Consider the following 12,481-nt stretch of genomic DNA (forward strand, 5'->3'; position numbering starts at 1 on the left):
GTCCATATGTAATATAAAGCATTATAATGTTTCTTAGTATATTAATGCTTCACTTGTCTATTATCCTTAAGAGTCTTAAAAGCCTCAGAAAGCAAGATGTGCCCAAGTATTTGTAGTTTCCTATTATAGAATATTTAAAATAGAATTTATTTCACAAGTCTTTTTCTCTTCTTTTTTTACTTATTCTTTGTTACATTGTTGTTGACATTTTTATGCCATGTGAAGCAATACTGAAAACAGAATCTTTATGGTTGGAACTGCCATTCTAAAACAATGACTTACATGTGGGAGATGTTCAATAATTATTTGTTGAATGAATGCACTAGACAAGATACATAGAGCACAAAACAGGTGCTAGGTTTTGTTTTGTTGTTGTTGTTGTTTTCCTTTTTCTTTCTGGGAATCCTTGCTGGAAGAGGAGAAAGCAAGACTGATAATAAACATGATTTAAATTTTCGGAATGTGGAATGGAGAAAAAGACTAAGAGAAAGAAAAGATACAGCCAACTTGAGAGGACAGGAAAAAGATGGATTAAACTTGCCCTTTTTTTTTAATGTATAGATAGATATATAGATATATCATGAGTCTTTCTGGGATCTCCAGGTCTCCTTAACCTTGGTTTAGGTTAGGATTCCTTTAATGGTACCTTGACATCTTTTCACTGATGGTCCTAGATAGGGAACTAACTTCATAACTTAACTATTTAGAAAATGCTTCTAAGTCTTTATAATGTGCAAAATGGCAGCCTTGCCATTATATCTGTAGTGTGACTAGTTTTTAAAGTCAGAGATGAACCATGAGAGACTATGGACTCTGAGAAACAAACACGGTTTTAGAGGGGAGGGGGTAGGGTGGATAGGTTAGCCCAGTGATCGGTATTAAGGAGGGCACGTGATGGGTATTAAGGAGGGCACGTATTGCATGGAGCACTGGGTGTTATACGCAAACAATGGATCGTGGATCACCACATCAAAAACTAATGATGTATTGTATGGTGACTAACATAACATAATAAAATTAAAAAAAAAAAAAAGAAAACTCAGGCCAAAAAAAAAAATAAAGTCAGTTCAGAAGTTTGAAGTTGTTGACCAGATGACTGAGAGGAAATGGATTGTTTATAAGGGAAAAAAGCCCTGATTTATGAATTCTTTAATGAATAAGGAAGGGTATCTGCCTTACATACAATCCTTAAATCTTTGCATTTGAGTTAGAATAAAAAAACTGACATCAATTCCTTTGGCTTTTCTGTTAATAAAATCTTACCTTTAGACCGTATATTTAAAAATAGGGCTATTTCAATGAAGTTTCATCTCCAGAAGGTAAGAATCACAAATAGGCAATGTAGGTTGAAGCTACATAATAAATGTACAAGATTCCAATGCGTAAACCATAGGTATATGAAGAATCAATTAGCTCTTAAAGAAGAGGGAATAGTTTTAACTCTGTGTGTCTGTGTGTAGGTGTGATCAAAGCACAAGAGTGAAAGCTTGACTAGTTCAAAGATGTGATGCTTCATTGTTTAGTTCATTTAGATTAATCAAAGTTAAATTGACATTTACATTACTTTAAGTTCCTTCACGATGAGTTTGGAATAGTCCTAAAAATTTTCTCTATTTGAACAGAATCCAAGTCTCCTTTCACCCCAGTTGGAAGCTCCTATATATGAGCTATAAACTAGATACACAAAATAGGATAGTGTTTTAGCCCTCTGTATTCTTATTTGTGATGTTTTCTCATCTTTGTCACTTCCAAAAGGTTACTTATTATCATTTCTCATGGTTTTTTGGGGGTGCCAAGGGTACAATGATGTGGCAACATTATTTAATGCTTGTATATACAAAACAAAATCCTATCCTGTAATTTCCTCTGGTACGTTGTGTGTTTAGATAGACAGGAATATTCTCAATAATTACAACCTTACCAAGAAGGACAAAAGCGTTTTACTTTTAAGAATTTGAGGAGTGAAGTGAATGTACTTCTGAAAATCATTGTGCACTGTTAGATGGAATCCTATTAGACTTTGCCCAGTTGCCTGAGGCTGGTTCCATTAGTTTATTAGCTTGATTATCTTGGACATGTGGCTTAATCTCTTGGCATCTCAGCATGTTTACAACAAGCATAATGATTTCTGCTCATGAATTAATTAATTAAATGTGATAGTGAATTAAAAGTGATAGTGAAAGTATTTTAAGCATTCACAGTTTTCTGGTTGATAGGCAGATCTGAAAGCTTTAATATTTATGGCAATAAAATCCTCCAAATTCTTCCAAAGCAGATTTTTTGTTACATACGAGGTAGCATTAGATTGAACATTGATATTTACACATTTCAGGGGATATGTGTTAATTAGTTTTCCTCCTTATGTATCTGATGCACTTTCCTTTGCAAACTGGTTTTGCCTCTTCACTCTTCTGGACTGTGGTGGTAAAGGAATAGTCCCTGCTCTGTAGATGATGTGCTCTACAGTGTCCTCTCCCTCCTTCAGTTCTTGCTCACTCTCTAAATGTGTCTCTGCTCTGATGAGCACTCCACTTCTGGAAACAAGATGGTGCTCAGCTTCTTGCCTGAGACTGTTCCTTCTATCTCCCATCTCCCTTACCCCCAGGTCCAGGGGGGAAAGTGAATCTCCCTTTCCTACCACAAAGCACATCTCTGAAGTGGCTGCTGCTAGGATTTTATGAAGTCATTGCAGCTATATTAAAATGGACTCTTCCTTATGTTGGCCTTCAAGACTTTTCTTTTGAGCTTCCCTAAAAGGCAGCTAACATATGGATTGATTCTGTATGTTAGGGAATCAATATTACAAGTAAGGGATGAAAGCTCTAATGAGAAATATCCAAAGCGACAGAACTAATTTTCTGCAATGCTGAAAATGTTTGCTGCCTCCTGCTGATGCCAACTTCATAAAGTCATTAAATGTTGCCACATAGTGGCCTCCGCCCGTTCTCTCCAAATTAGGGATGGTGATAAAGATACCCAGAGCAATGCCCTGCTTACATAAAATGACTTATTTTCTCATTATTTTCTAACTGGTGGTGTGAATAATGATAAAATACAGTTGAGCGTGTGCATTTTAGACTAACACATGACTGCTAGTTTGTCTGCCTCAGTTTTCATTTTATTGTTCTGTGTCTTGTAGAGCAAAGAGCTTACAGCTTACCGGAGCCACCAAGAGAAAAAAGGTATTTTAACTGTTCCAGTTTTCCTGAGGGTCTGCTTGCTATCTTTGGAAATATTTGCACATGAATTTTGAGATCTGTTCAATAGTTTGTGAGAGGTTTCTGTATAATGAGCCTGCCTGAATGCTTTGCTCCCTCTCTGATCTGTATGACAGCCTGTTCCTGTGAGTCCCCAGATGTGCAGGTCTCAGGACTGGGGACAGAGTATTCTCTTTTGGGTTATTTTCAAAGACAAACACCTCCAATGTCCTGGACCAATGAGAGCAACAGGGTGAGGATTACCTGCTTTAGAAAGGCATTAGGTTCTTGCTAAGTCTGCCTGCCATGACAAGAAGACTTGCTATGGGAACAGGCCCCTGGTTGGTCCGATGTAGAAAGTACATAACCACCTCTGCTATCTCCTTATGGAATATTGCTTAGAGTGGTTGGTTAACTTCGAAAGAAAGAATAAGTGATAGTGAAAGTATTTTAAGCATTCACAGTTTTCTGGTTGATAGGCAGATCTGAAAGCTTGAAACCTCAGCTTCTCTTTTCCCCAGAAGGCAGAATTGTTGCTGGAGTCAGGCTTGAGAAGCTGACCAGCAAGCAGGCAGGATTGTTGAGTTCTACTGGTCTTGAGTAACTGCTCATAAGTCACACTGTGAAATAGTCCTGGGGTTATGTGCAAAACCAGTGCCAGAAATGACCTAAATGTTTGGCTTGAAGACACAATGTGAAAAAGAGTGAAAATGGCTTTAATTTGGGTCATAATAATGCTAAAACTTTGGAACTTTTTAATATATATCAAGATGGACTATTTTGTTTTAAATTTTAGAAAAAAAGGGGGGCGCCCAGGTGGCTCATTCGGTTAAGCCTCTGACTTTTGATTTTGGCTCAGGTCATGATCTCAGGGTCGTGTGATCGGGCCCCAGGTCAGTTTCCGTGCTCAATGGGGAGTCTGCTTAAGATTCTCTCCCCCCCCCCCTTTCCCCGCTCTCTCTCTCTAAAAATAAATAAATCTTTAATTCCTTAAAAAAAAAAAAAGTATCACTAAGAAAAAGCCTCCATTTGTTCATTCCTATTTTGTTGGAGACCAGAATAGAAATTTTCAAGTGACACAAATAGGAAGACTAAGGATACCCTTTATTGATAGGATGATGATGAAGAGGACATGGCCATGATGGGGATAGTGATGATAGCAAAAGCAGCAATAACTGACCTATTGGGTGTTTTTACATTTACACTGGGTACATTGGGTACTCATGTTTAGGCAGATTACTCAGTTGTGGAATTTGATCATCATCTTGGTTATCATTTTGGTTAATAGTCTTCTCCCTGTTATCTTTTTAATTACTGGAGAAGTAATGGACTAATGTAAAGATTTTTTTTCAATCAAAAATATTTATTCTCCATTAGGAGAGGGACTTAAGACTGAAAAAGCCAGTGTCATAATTGGTTAAATATTAGCCTATAAAATATTTTAACTTGGATGGTATGTGTAAGGAGTATCCCTTTCTTATTTCTTATTTTGTCACTTCTGTTTTTTCTCTTCTTTAGTCTGTGTTGGTCCATATCCTGAAAGCATCTGACTTTCTCAGTCATATTCCCTGGTGTATCTTGTGGAGTAGATCTTTCACTTATTTAGTCTGTGCACAATACCTTATTGGATGTTCTAGTAGGATCCCTGGCCATTGCTAATGCTTTGCTCTAGCCATGTTGAACTTGAGGGATCTGCCTTCTTTGGAATTCTCTTATTTATATTAATCACTTAGTTTCTGGGAAAGAATGCAGACAGGTAAAAGGGGGATCACTCCAGACTTTGTAGGATCTTTTCTGTAGGAACAGACACTTCATTTCTATCAATTTTTTTAAGTACAAAATATAGTAGTATTTAATTCTCCAAAAATGTTAGTTTATACAGTAGCTGACAAATACAGTTTAATACTTTCAATATAAGGATATAATTCTTTGTTTTAAGTTTTTACTTAAATTCCAGTTAGTTAACATACATTGTAGTATTAGTTTCAGGGTGTATCAACTTCTTTTTTAAATTAAAAAAAATTTTTTTACAGGGCGTACCAACTTCTTAACAATTATATGGCATGATTGTTTTTTATTGACACTGTCTTAAATGTGTTACATTTATTACTTGATCTGTTTTTTAAAAAATGAGCATCTGAATGTCCAGAAAAGTCTCATTGTGTCTATTTTCAGTTTGGATATTGGGAATTCCTTTTAATACTTAGATATTCAGTTCTCTGAAAAATAAGTTACAGATATTACAGGTTTAAAGATTAAGATGAGGAGGATCCATATTCTTAAGATACTTAAAATCTTCACTGAAAAGGTAATGCCATGAGAATCTCTGAGGAATGGGGTTTGTAAAACTATTTTGAAGATGATTTCATTGGTCATCAAATTGATGATAGAGTTTAGGCATCTTGTTCTGGGATTTGAAAAGAGTTTAAATGAATTTTTTTCCAGATTCTTATAAATTGAAAAGCTTTTTAAAATCTATTGTGAAATTAGTTGGCAATTTTTCCCTTCTTAGTTCTTCCTTAACATAACTAATTGTAACATAGGTGAATATAGTATTGTTAGATTTGAAACATGGAATCAACCAGCCTTCTACATTTGCCCAGAGGTTATACTATGTTATTCATTTTTGTAATGTGACAGTGGATCATGTCCATGATATTCACATTTCTACCATGTGGGATGGCCATTCTTAGTTTTTAATATTGAGTGTTTCAGTATTTTTTTGTTTACTTGGTCATGTCTCAGGTTTTCTCAGCCTTTAAGTTTAAAGAGTAAGTGGTATGATTTTATGTCATTTTGTAGTAATATATAGGATATAGGAAAATTGTGATCCACATAAAGGTTTTAGATCAAAACTGAAACATTGTTTTTGATATGGTCTTCTGTAGCATAGGGAATTGGGAAAAGAGTTGGATAAACAGAATTTAAGAGAGTAGAGGGGCAGATGGGTGGCTCAGTGGGTTAAGGCTTCAACTCTTGATTTTTGGCTCAGGTCATGATCCTCAGGGTCGTGAGATCGAGCCCCCGATCGGTTTCTGTGCTTAGTGGGGAGTCTGCTTGAGATCCTCGCCCTTTGCCCCTACCCCCACTCGCACTCTCATGCTCACTAGTGCTCTCTCTCAAATAAATAAATCTTCTTTAAAAAAAAAAAAAGATCTTTAAGAGAGTAGAGTTGTGTTTCTACTGGGAGGTAGGTAGCGGGGAGGACTTCTTAGCATTCTTTAATTCTGTGACTAAGGTCTCCTCACCAGATTGTTCTTGACATAGACATTGGAAGGCACTTGGGATCACAGAAGATGTTCCAGAGACCATTCTTTCTAAGGTCTCAAATTTGTTTTTCTCCTCCATTCCAAAAGTGAGTCTGTTGAATAATATATCATGAGTTTTGCAAATTAGGATGCTTAAGAAACAAGAGGTATGGAAATTTATAAATATGTTAACCAGTCAGTTATCTAGGGAGGTGGCTGTGGAAGTAGAAAGGAAATAACAAAGTATATAAGTTCCTTTTGTGACTCTGAGTAGTCATAGGGTACTTTCAGTTCCATCTGCCCTCTTTCCTTTCTAGCTTTTTGAGTTGTTTTCTCTAGGTAGCAAACCCACTTTCACTTATTGTGCCGAATTCTAGTTAGCAGGACATACACTGTCCTGCCTGTGCCTTTGGATCTGCATGACCAAGAGGCACTTCTGAAGCCATTTATCATCTTTTCTAAATGCATTCATAGGTTTGAACTCTCGATTATTTTACACAAATAATTATATTATTAATAATCTATATCTAATATAAATAACTAACTTAAAATTCCATTTAATATGTATCAGGTAAGTACATATTATATTTAAGTGTGGGAAGGGGCCTTAGAAATAATTGTAAGTCTAAGCCTGTCATTAATCAGATGAAAAAAACTGAAGTCCTAAGATTGGTCATTGGACTCATTGTCACAAAATGTGATCATATATTTTGGTGATTATCAGTAATATGATAGCTTTTGAAAAGTGTATCCCAGGCGCCTGGGTGGCTCAGTTGGTTAAGCGACTGCCTTCGGCTCAGGTCATGATCCTGGAGTCCCGGGATCAAGTCCCGCATTGGGCTCCCTGCTCGGCAGGGAGTCTGCTTCTCCCTCTGACCCTCCCCCCTCTCATGCTCTCTGTCTCTCATTCTCTCTGTCTCAAATAAATAAATAAATCTTTAAAAAAAAAAAAAAAGTGTATCCCAGAGATGAATGTTATTCATCTAATGTGGATGAATGATAAGTTTGGGAAGTGGGAGAGACTTTGGTTATAGAATGTTTCACAGAAGCGTTACTTGGTTTTACATGATATTTGGTTGATCTTTAATATATTCTCTCTCTCTTTTTGTCTCTCTCTGTCTTTTTGTAATAATGTTAGAAATATAAGGCTATCAGAAAATTTCAGGGGAAATAGAACTTGTCATAGATGGGACTTGTTTTTTTCTAAAGAATGATTATATGGCTTAGGGGAATATAAATGTTCAGTGTGTTCACAGATTGGATACCATTATCTTTAGCTTGCCTTTTATTGTGGGGAAATATCAACAGCCTTCTCCCTTTTACAACCTGGGGAGTCTCAGATTGCAAATAGCCTGGTTGAGTGGGAAAGACTGAACCAAGAGCTAGGCAGTCTGTTTCTCAAGCTGTATTATCAAAGGAAATGTGTATCTTCTGAGTATTATCTCTATGTTCCAAAAATAAATAAAATCCAGTTTCCTATTACTGGTTATTTGCCTTCTCTGTGCCTTGGAAATTTCTGTTGGCATAGCAAATAGGGAGATGAGTGTTTGCAGACTAAAATTCTAAGTTTTCCTTTATTTCTCTAGTATTGTATTATGAAAAATTTAAAGTATACAGAAAAGTTGAAGGAATTATATGCTGAATACCCATGTCTACCACTTAGATTTTATAATTTATAACATTGTGAGATGGTTGCTTTATCATCCATCCATCTGTTATCCATCTATAAGATACATTTTTAGTATGTATCTTTATCTTTAGAATAACCTTTAAACCTGAGAAAAAAGTGTATATACACACATGTGTGTGTGCATATATATATGTGTGTGTGTGTGTATATATATTATATATTGTTTTTTATTCCCTCTTTAAGTCCTGGTAAGCCATGGTAACAGATTCTTTTTTGTAGAATTCAGGAAGAAGAATGGGATAAATACATTATACCTGCCAAGTCAGAGTCTGAAAAATACAAAGTGAGCCGAACTTTCAGCTTCCTCATGAATAGGATGACAAGCCCTCGGAATAAATCTAAGGTAATTAAAATTGTGTTTAAAATGTAGCTGGTTCTGTTTTTCAGCAGTTAGTATGGTTTCCACTTGCCCTTTAAAGTCACTGATCTTAGATTTTTGTACACACATACTCGAAGACCTCTACATTTGTTATGGAATGTCGTCCAAGTCATTAGAAGTACGAGACAACGGTAGGCTGGCCATGATTCATTTTGGCATTACTGCACTCCTCCGTGTGCGGTCCTTACATTCAGACAGAAAATGTAGAGACTTTGTATGGCTTCCGTAAGTACTTTGGCGCTCAGCATTTGTCTTTTCTCATTTCTCCCCACTTGGCTGTTGCTGTTGTATCTGAAGACAAAAAGCAAGGATGCCAAAGACAAAGAGAAACTGAGCCGCCATCAGTTTGTCCCTGGAACATTCTCTGGGGTTCTACAGTGTTCGGTTTGTGATAAAACGCTCCTGGGGAAGGAGTCATTCCAGTGTTCCAGTAAGTTCTTGGGCCCAACGTGTGCGGTCTTTGCATTTTGCGTCCCCAGACAGTAAAGTGCCCCGTGAAAATAGGGCCATTGTTTTTTGTTTTATGTTTTTTCAAAGATTTATTTATTTATTTTAGGAGGGGAGAGGGAGAGAGAGTCTTAAGCTGACTCTGTGCTGAGCATGGAGCTCGATGCAGGGCTCAATCTTATGACCCTGAAATCATGACCTGAGCCGAAACTACGAGTCAGATGCTCAACTGACTGTACCACCCAGGCCCCCGGAGAGTAGGGGCATTGTTAAGCATCTTTACATAAACCTTCACTGTAGCGCTGCCCGTGTGATTTGACAACTTACCGAGCAGTGACCCGTGATGGTTCGAGTCAGTGCTTGTTGCCCATAAGTGACAGCCCCCGGAACCCCAGACCTCTATATCTCCCTGCCTACTTGATGTCTCCACTGGGGCATCTAAACAGCTTCTCAAAAGTTGCATGTCCAAAGTGGAGCTCTGCTTTCCCACCCCTGTGCCCACATGCAGGCTGATCCTCTCCGTTCATGGCAGCTCTAGCACGCCAGTCACATGCTCATGGCAAAAAGCTCGGGGTCTTTCTTTATGCCTCTTTCTCTCTCACATCCCACATCTAGTCCTTCAGCGCTCCCCTTGGCTCTGTCTTCCCAATATGTGTGAAAGCCAGCCACCTTTCACCCTGTTGCTGGTATCACCCTGGTCTAAAGCCACCATTTCAGTGGCTTTCTAACTGGTTTCCTTGTACTTTTAGCACAAATGGCACAGTTCTAAAAGCATCTGTTCTCCAAATCCCAGCCGAGTGAGCTTGTGAAGGCACAGATCCCCGTGTTCCAGATCCTCCAGTGGCTTCCTGTCAACCCCCGCGGAAGGCAAAAGCCCTGACGATGGGTGTGAGGCCCCATCGTCTCTCCCTCTGTCCCTTCCCCCTTCCTCCCTCTGCTCCAGCCGCTCTGGCATCTTTGCTGTTCTCTCAACGGGTCGGACATGCTACCGCCAGAAGGCCTTTCCCGGCTCTTCCTTCTGCCTGGAGTGCTCCTCCCTCAGATCAGCCAGTGGACTGATTGCCCCCTCCCCTCCTTCAGGTCTGTTCAGATAACACGTTCTCAGTCAGCCCTCTCCTGACCACCCTGTGCTTGGCTCACACAGTGACTCAGAGCAACCCTATCTGTGGCCACCATCTCCCAGAGACTTCTGGTCTCCCAGACCAACAAGGCAAAAACCAGCCTCACCATCCACATGCCAAAAGGCTGTCCTTCCTTCTATGTTAATGGTGCAAGCTCACACCTTGGGCATGCTGATCCCTCTTCCTGTTGTCCACCCCCCCACCCCCCACCACTCAACACCATTCACTCCTTCACTTCCTTTATTCTGAATAAGTACTTTTACCACATTAGTCTTTGTCAAACACTGCTGTCATCTACCCACATCCACTTAAGGACTTCTCTCTGTTTACTGGACTAAGCCCACACTTTGCAGAGAGATGCGTCAGGTGCCCTCTGTGCCAAATAGTCCTACAGTTGGTTCCCTCTTCAGCCTTGGTTTACAGCCAGAGGCCTTGCCAGGCATGTTGTCCTTCTCTCCCACCGAGTGTGTTCTCCCGTCTCTGACCCTTTGCTTCTGATGATCTCCCTCCTCTTCGTTTCTCCCATGTCTTCTGCATCTGTCTTGATTTCTCACCTCATCTCGGGAGGTCTTCCCTGACCACTGTGTCCAAAATTTTTGTGCACCACATGTATGATCTATTTATCCTATTCCATTTCATACTGGATTATGGACAACCTCTTGATATTTAACTACTAAAATAGACTTCAAGGACTAAATGACACAGTGATGCTTCTGTATCCCCTGCAGCAGCTATCACAGAGCCCAGCCTTGGGCACTCCTGTGTAGTTAATGACAGACAGAAAACTGGGGCAGGGGGTCTCAGGGAGGGAGGTGGGCTCACTGAAAGGTAAACTGTAGTGTAGCACAGAACATGTTGGTTCACAGAAAAGTTGGTCAAGTCGATGGCCATGGAAGTTTGAGTGGAAGGCCAAAATGGCTGAAAATATGGAGGATGTATTTAGCTTTTAAGAAAGTCATTACTGGGACACCTGGGTGGCTCAGTTGGTTAAGCGGCTGCCTTTGGCTAAGGGCGTGATCCCGGGGTCCTGGGATCGAGTCCCACATCAGACTCCTTGCTCAGTGGGGAGCCTGCTTCTCTCTCTGCTCTGCCTGCCGCTTCGCTCTCCCTGCTTGTGCTCTCTCTCTGACAAATAAAATCTTTAAAAAAAAAAGTCATTATTTTTTTTTAAATGCAATAGGACTCATAAAAGATAAAAGGCTTAAGGAGGGGCGCGTGGGTGGCTCAGTTGGTTAAGCGACTGCCTTCGGCTCAGGGCATTATCTTGGAGTCCCTGGATCGAGTCCCGCATCGGGCTCCCTGCTCGGCGGGGAGTCTGCTTCTCCCTCTGACCCTCCCCCCTCTCATGTGCTCTCTCTCATTCTCTCTCTCAAATAAATAAATAAAATCTTAAAAAAAAAAAAAAAGGCTTAAGGAGAAATTTAAAATTATCCCAAATCTTACTAACTAGAGAAGATGGCTATTCATATTTTCATATTTTAATGGAGTTCATTCTCATTAGCTATTTATGCTGTTTTATTTGATATGAAATGTGTTTAATTACTCCTTACTTAGTGTACATTTAACTTTTTCTCATTTTTTTCACAACAAATAATGTGGTAAGTGGCATTCTTTTGCATATAACACTGTCCACATCTTTTTTTGGCTGTGTGGTCTCGATCCCACAACCCTGAGATCATAATCTGAGCGGAAATCAGCAGTCGGACGCTTAACTAACTGTGCCACTCAGGCACCCCAACACTGTCTACATCTTAGATTGTTGTCTTACATTCTAGCTAGCATCAGGATGAGTATATGTAAAGTTTCCTCTTTAACGCACAGTTTTTTAAAAAGTTCTAAGATTTATAGTTTTTAAGAAGAGGAGTGTTGGGGGTTTAAACTTTGGCTATTAAGCTTTTTTACATGGGGCAGATTTTGACATGTAAACTCAGCTGTTACTGGTAAATCCTATTTTATGCGTGTATTTTTGTTTTTAATTATGAAGGTTACTATTTCTAATCTTAACATGATAGAAAACAAAACGTAATATAGGTATTCAAGATTCCGGTGTTTGTATTCTTCTTTGTTAAAATCTGAGTTTCTAGTTTTTTATAAATACTGTATTTCTATAAAATTATTTTTGTTTATAGATAGATTTCCCTGCTTATATTTAGATGTTACATTACTGGGTGCACAGAAGTTCACAAATCACAGCTTCATTGCAGATTAGCTTTCATAAACATAAAATTACCCTTCATTCATTGCCTTTGGCATTGATTTTTACCTTCTCTAAAATTAACATTCCTCTTGCTTTCCTTTTCTTTGTATTTTTCCCTATTTCTGTGTTTTTATTATTATTTTTTAAATTTCTGTGTTTTTAATTTGGGGCATGTGTCTTTAATTTAGCTGTAGTTAATCTG

At 38.8% G+C, this 12,481-nt stretch overlaps 1 protein-coding gene across 13 annotated transcripts in view; it reads left to right on the plus strand.

Annotated features, from left to right (window-relative positions):
* The window catches only part of ARHGEF28 (Rho guanine nucleotide exchange factor 28), a 314,565-nt gene that overhangs the window by 225,997 nt on the left and 76,087 nt on the right, over positions 1 to 12,481 (plus strand). For all 13 annotated transcript variants that reach the window (XR_010413099.1, XM_045896431.3, XM_064596234.1 and 10 more), the window contains 3 exons: positions 3,140 to 3,182; positions 8,355 to 8,478; positions 8,812 to 8,944. Coding sequence is in view for 12 of the 13 variants with exons in the window: in XM_045896431.3 (XP_045752387.2) it covers positions 3,140 to 3,182; positions 8,355 to 8,478; positions 8,812 to 8,944 (300 nt within the window). In the remaining variant the exon portion in view is untranslated. The remainder of the gene's footprint in view (positions 1 to 3,139; positions 3,183 to 8,354; positions 8,479 to 8,811; positions 8,945 to 12,481) is intronic.

The sequence above is a fragment of the Mirounga angustirostris genome, unplaced genomic scaffold (genome assembly GCF_029215605.1).
Source record: "Mirounga angustirostris isolate CCGP_5_RB_7025 unplaced genomic scaffold, mMirAng1.0.hap1 SCAF_7, whole genome shotgun sequence".
Classification (NCBI taxonomy): domain Eukaryota; kingdom Metazoa; phylum Chordata; class Mammalia; order Carnivora; family Phocidae; genus Mirounga; species Mirounga angustirostris.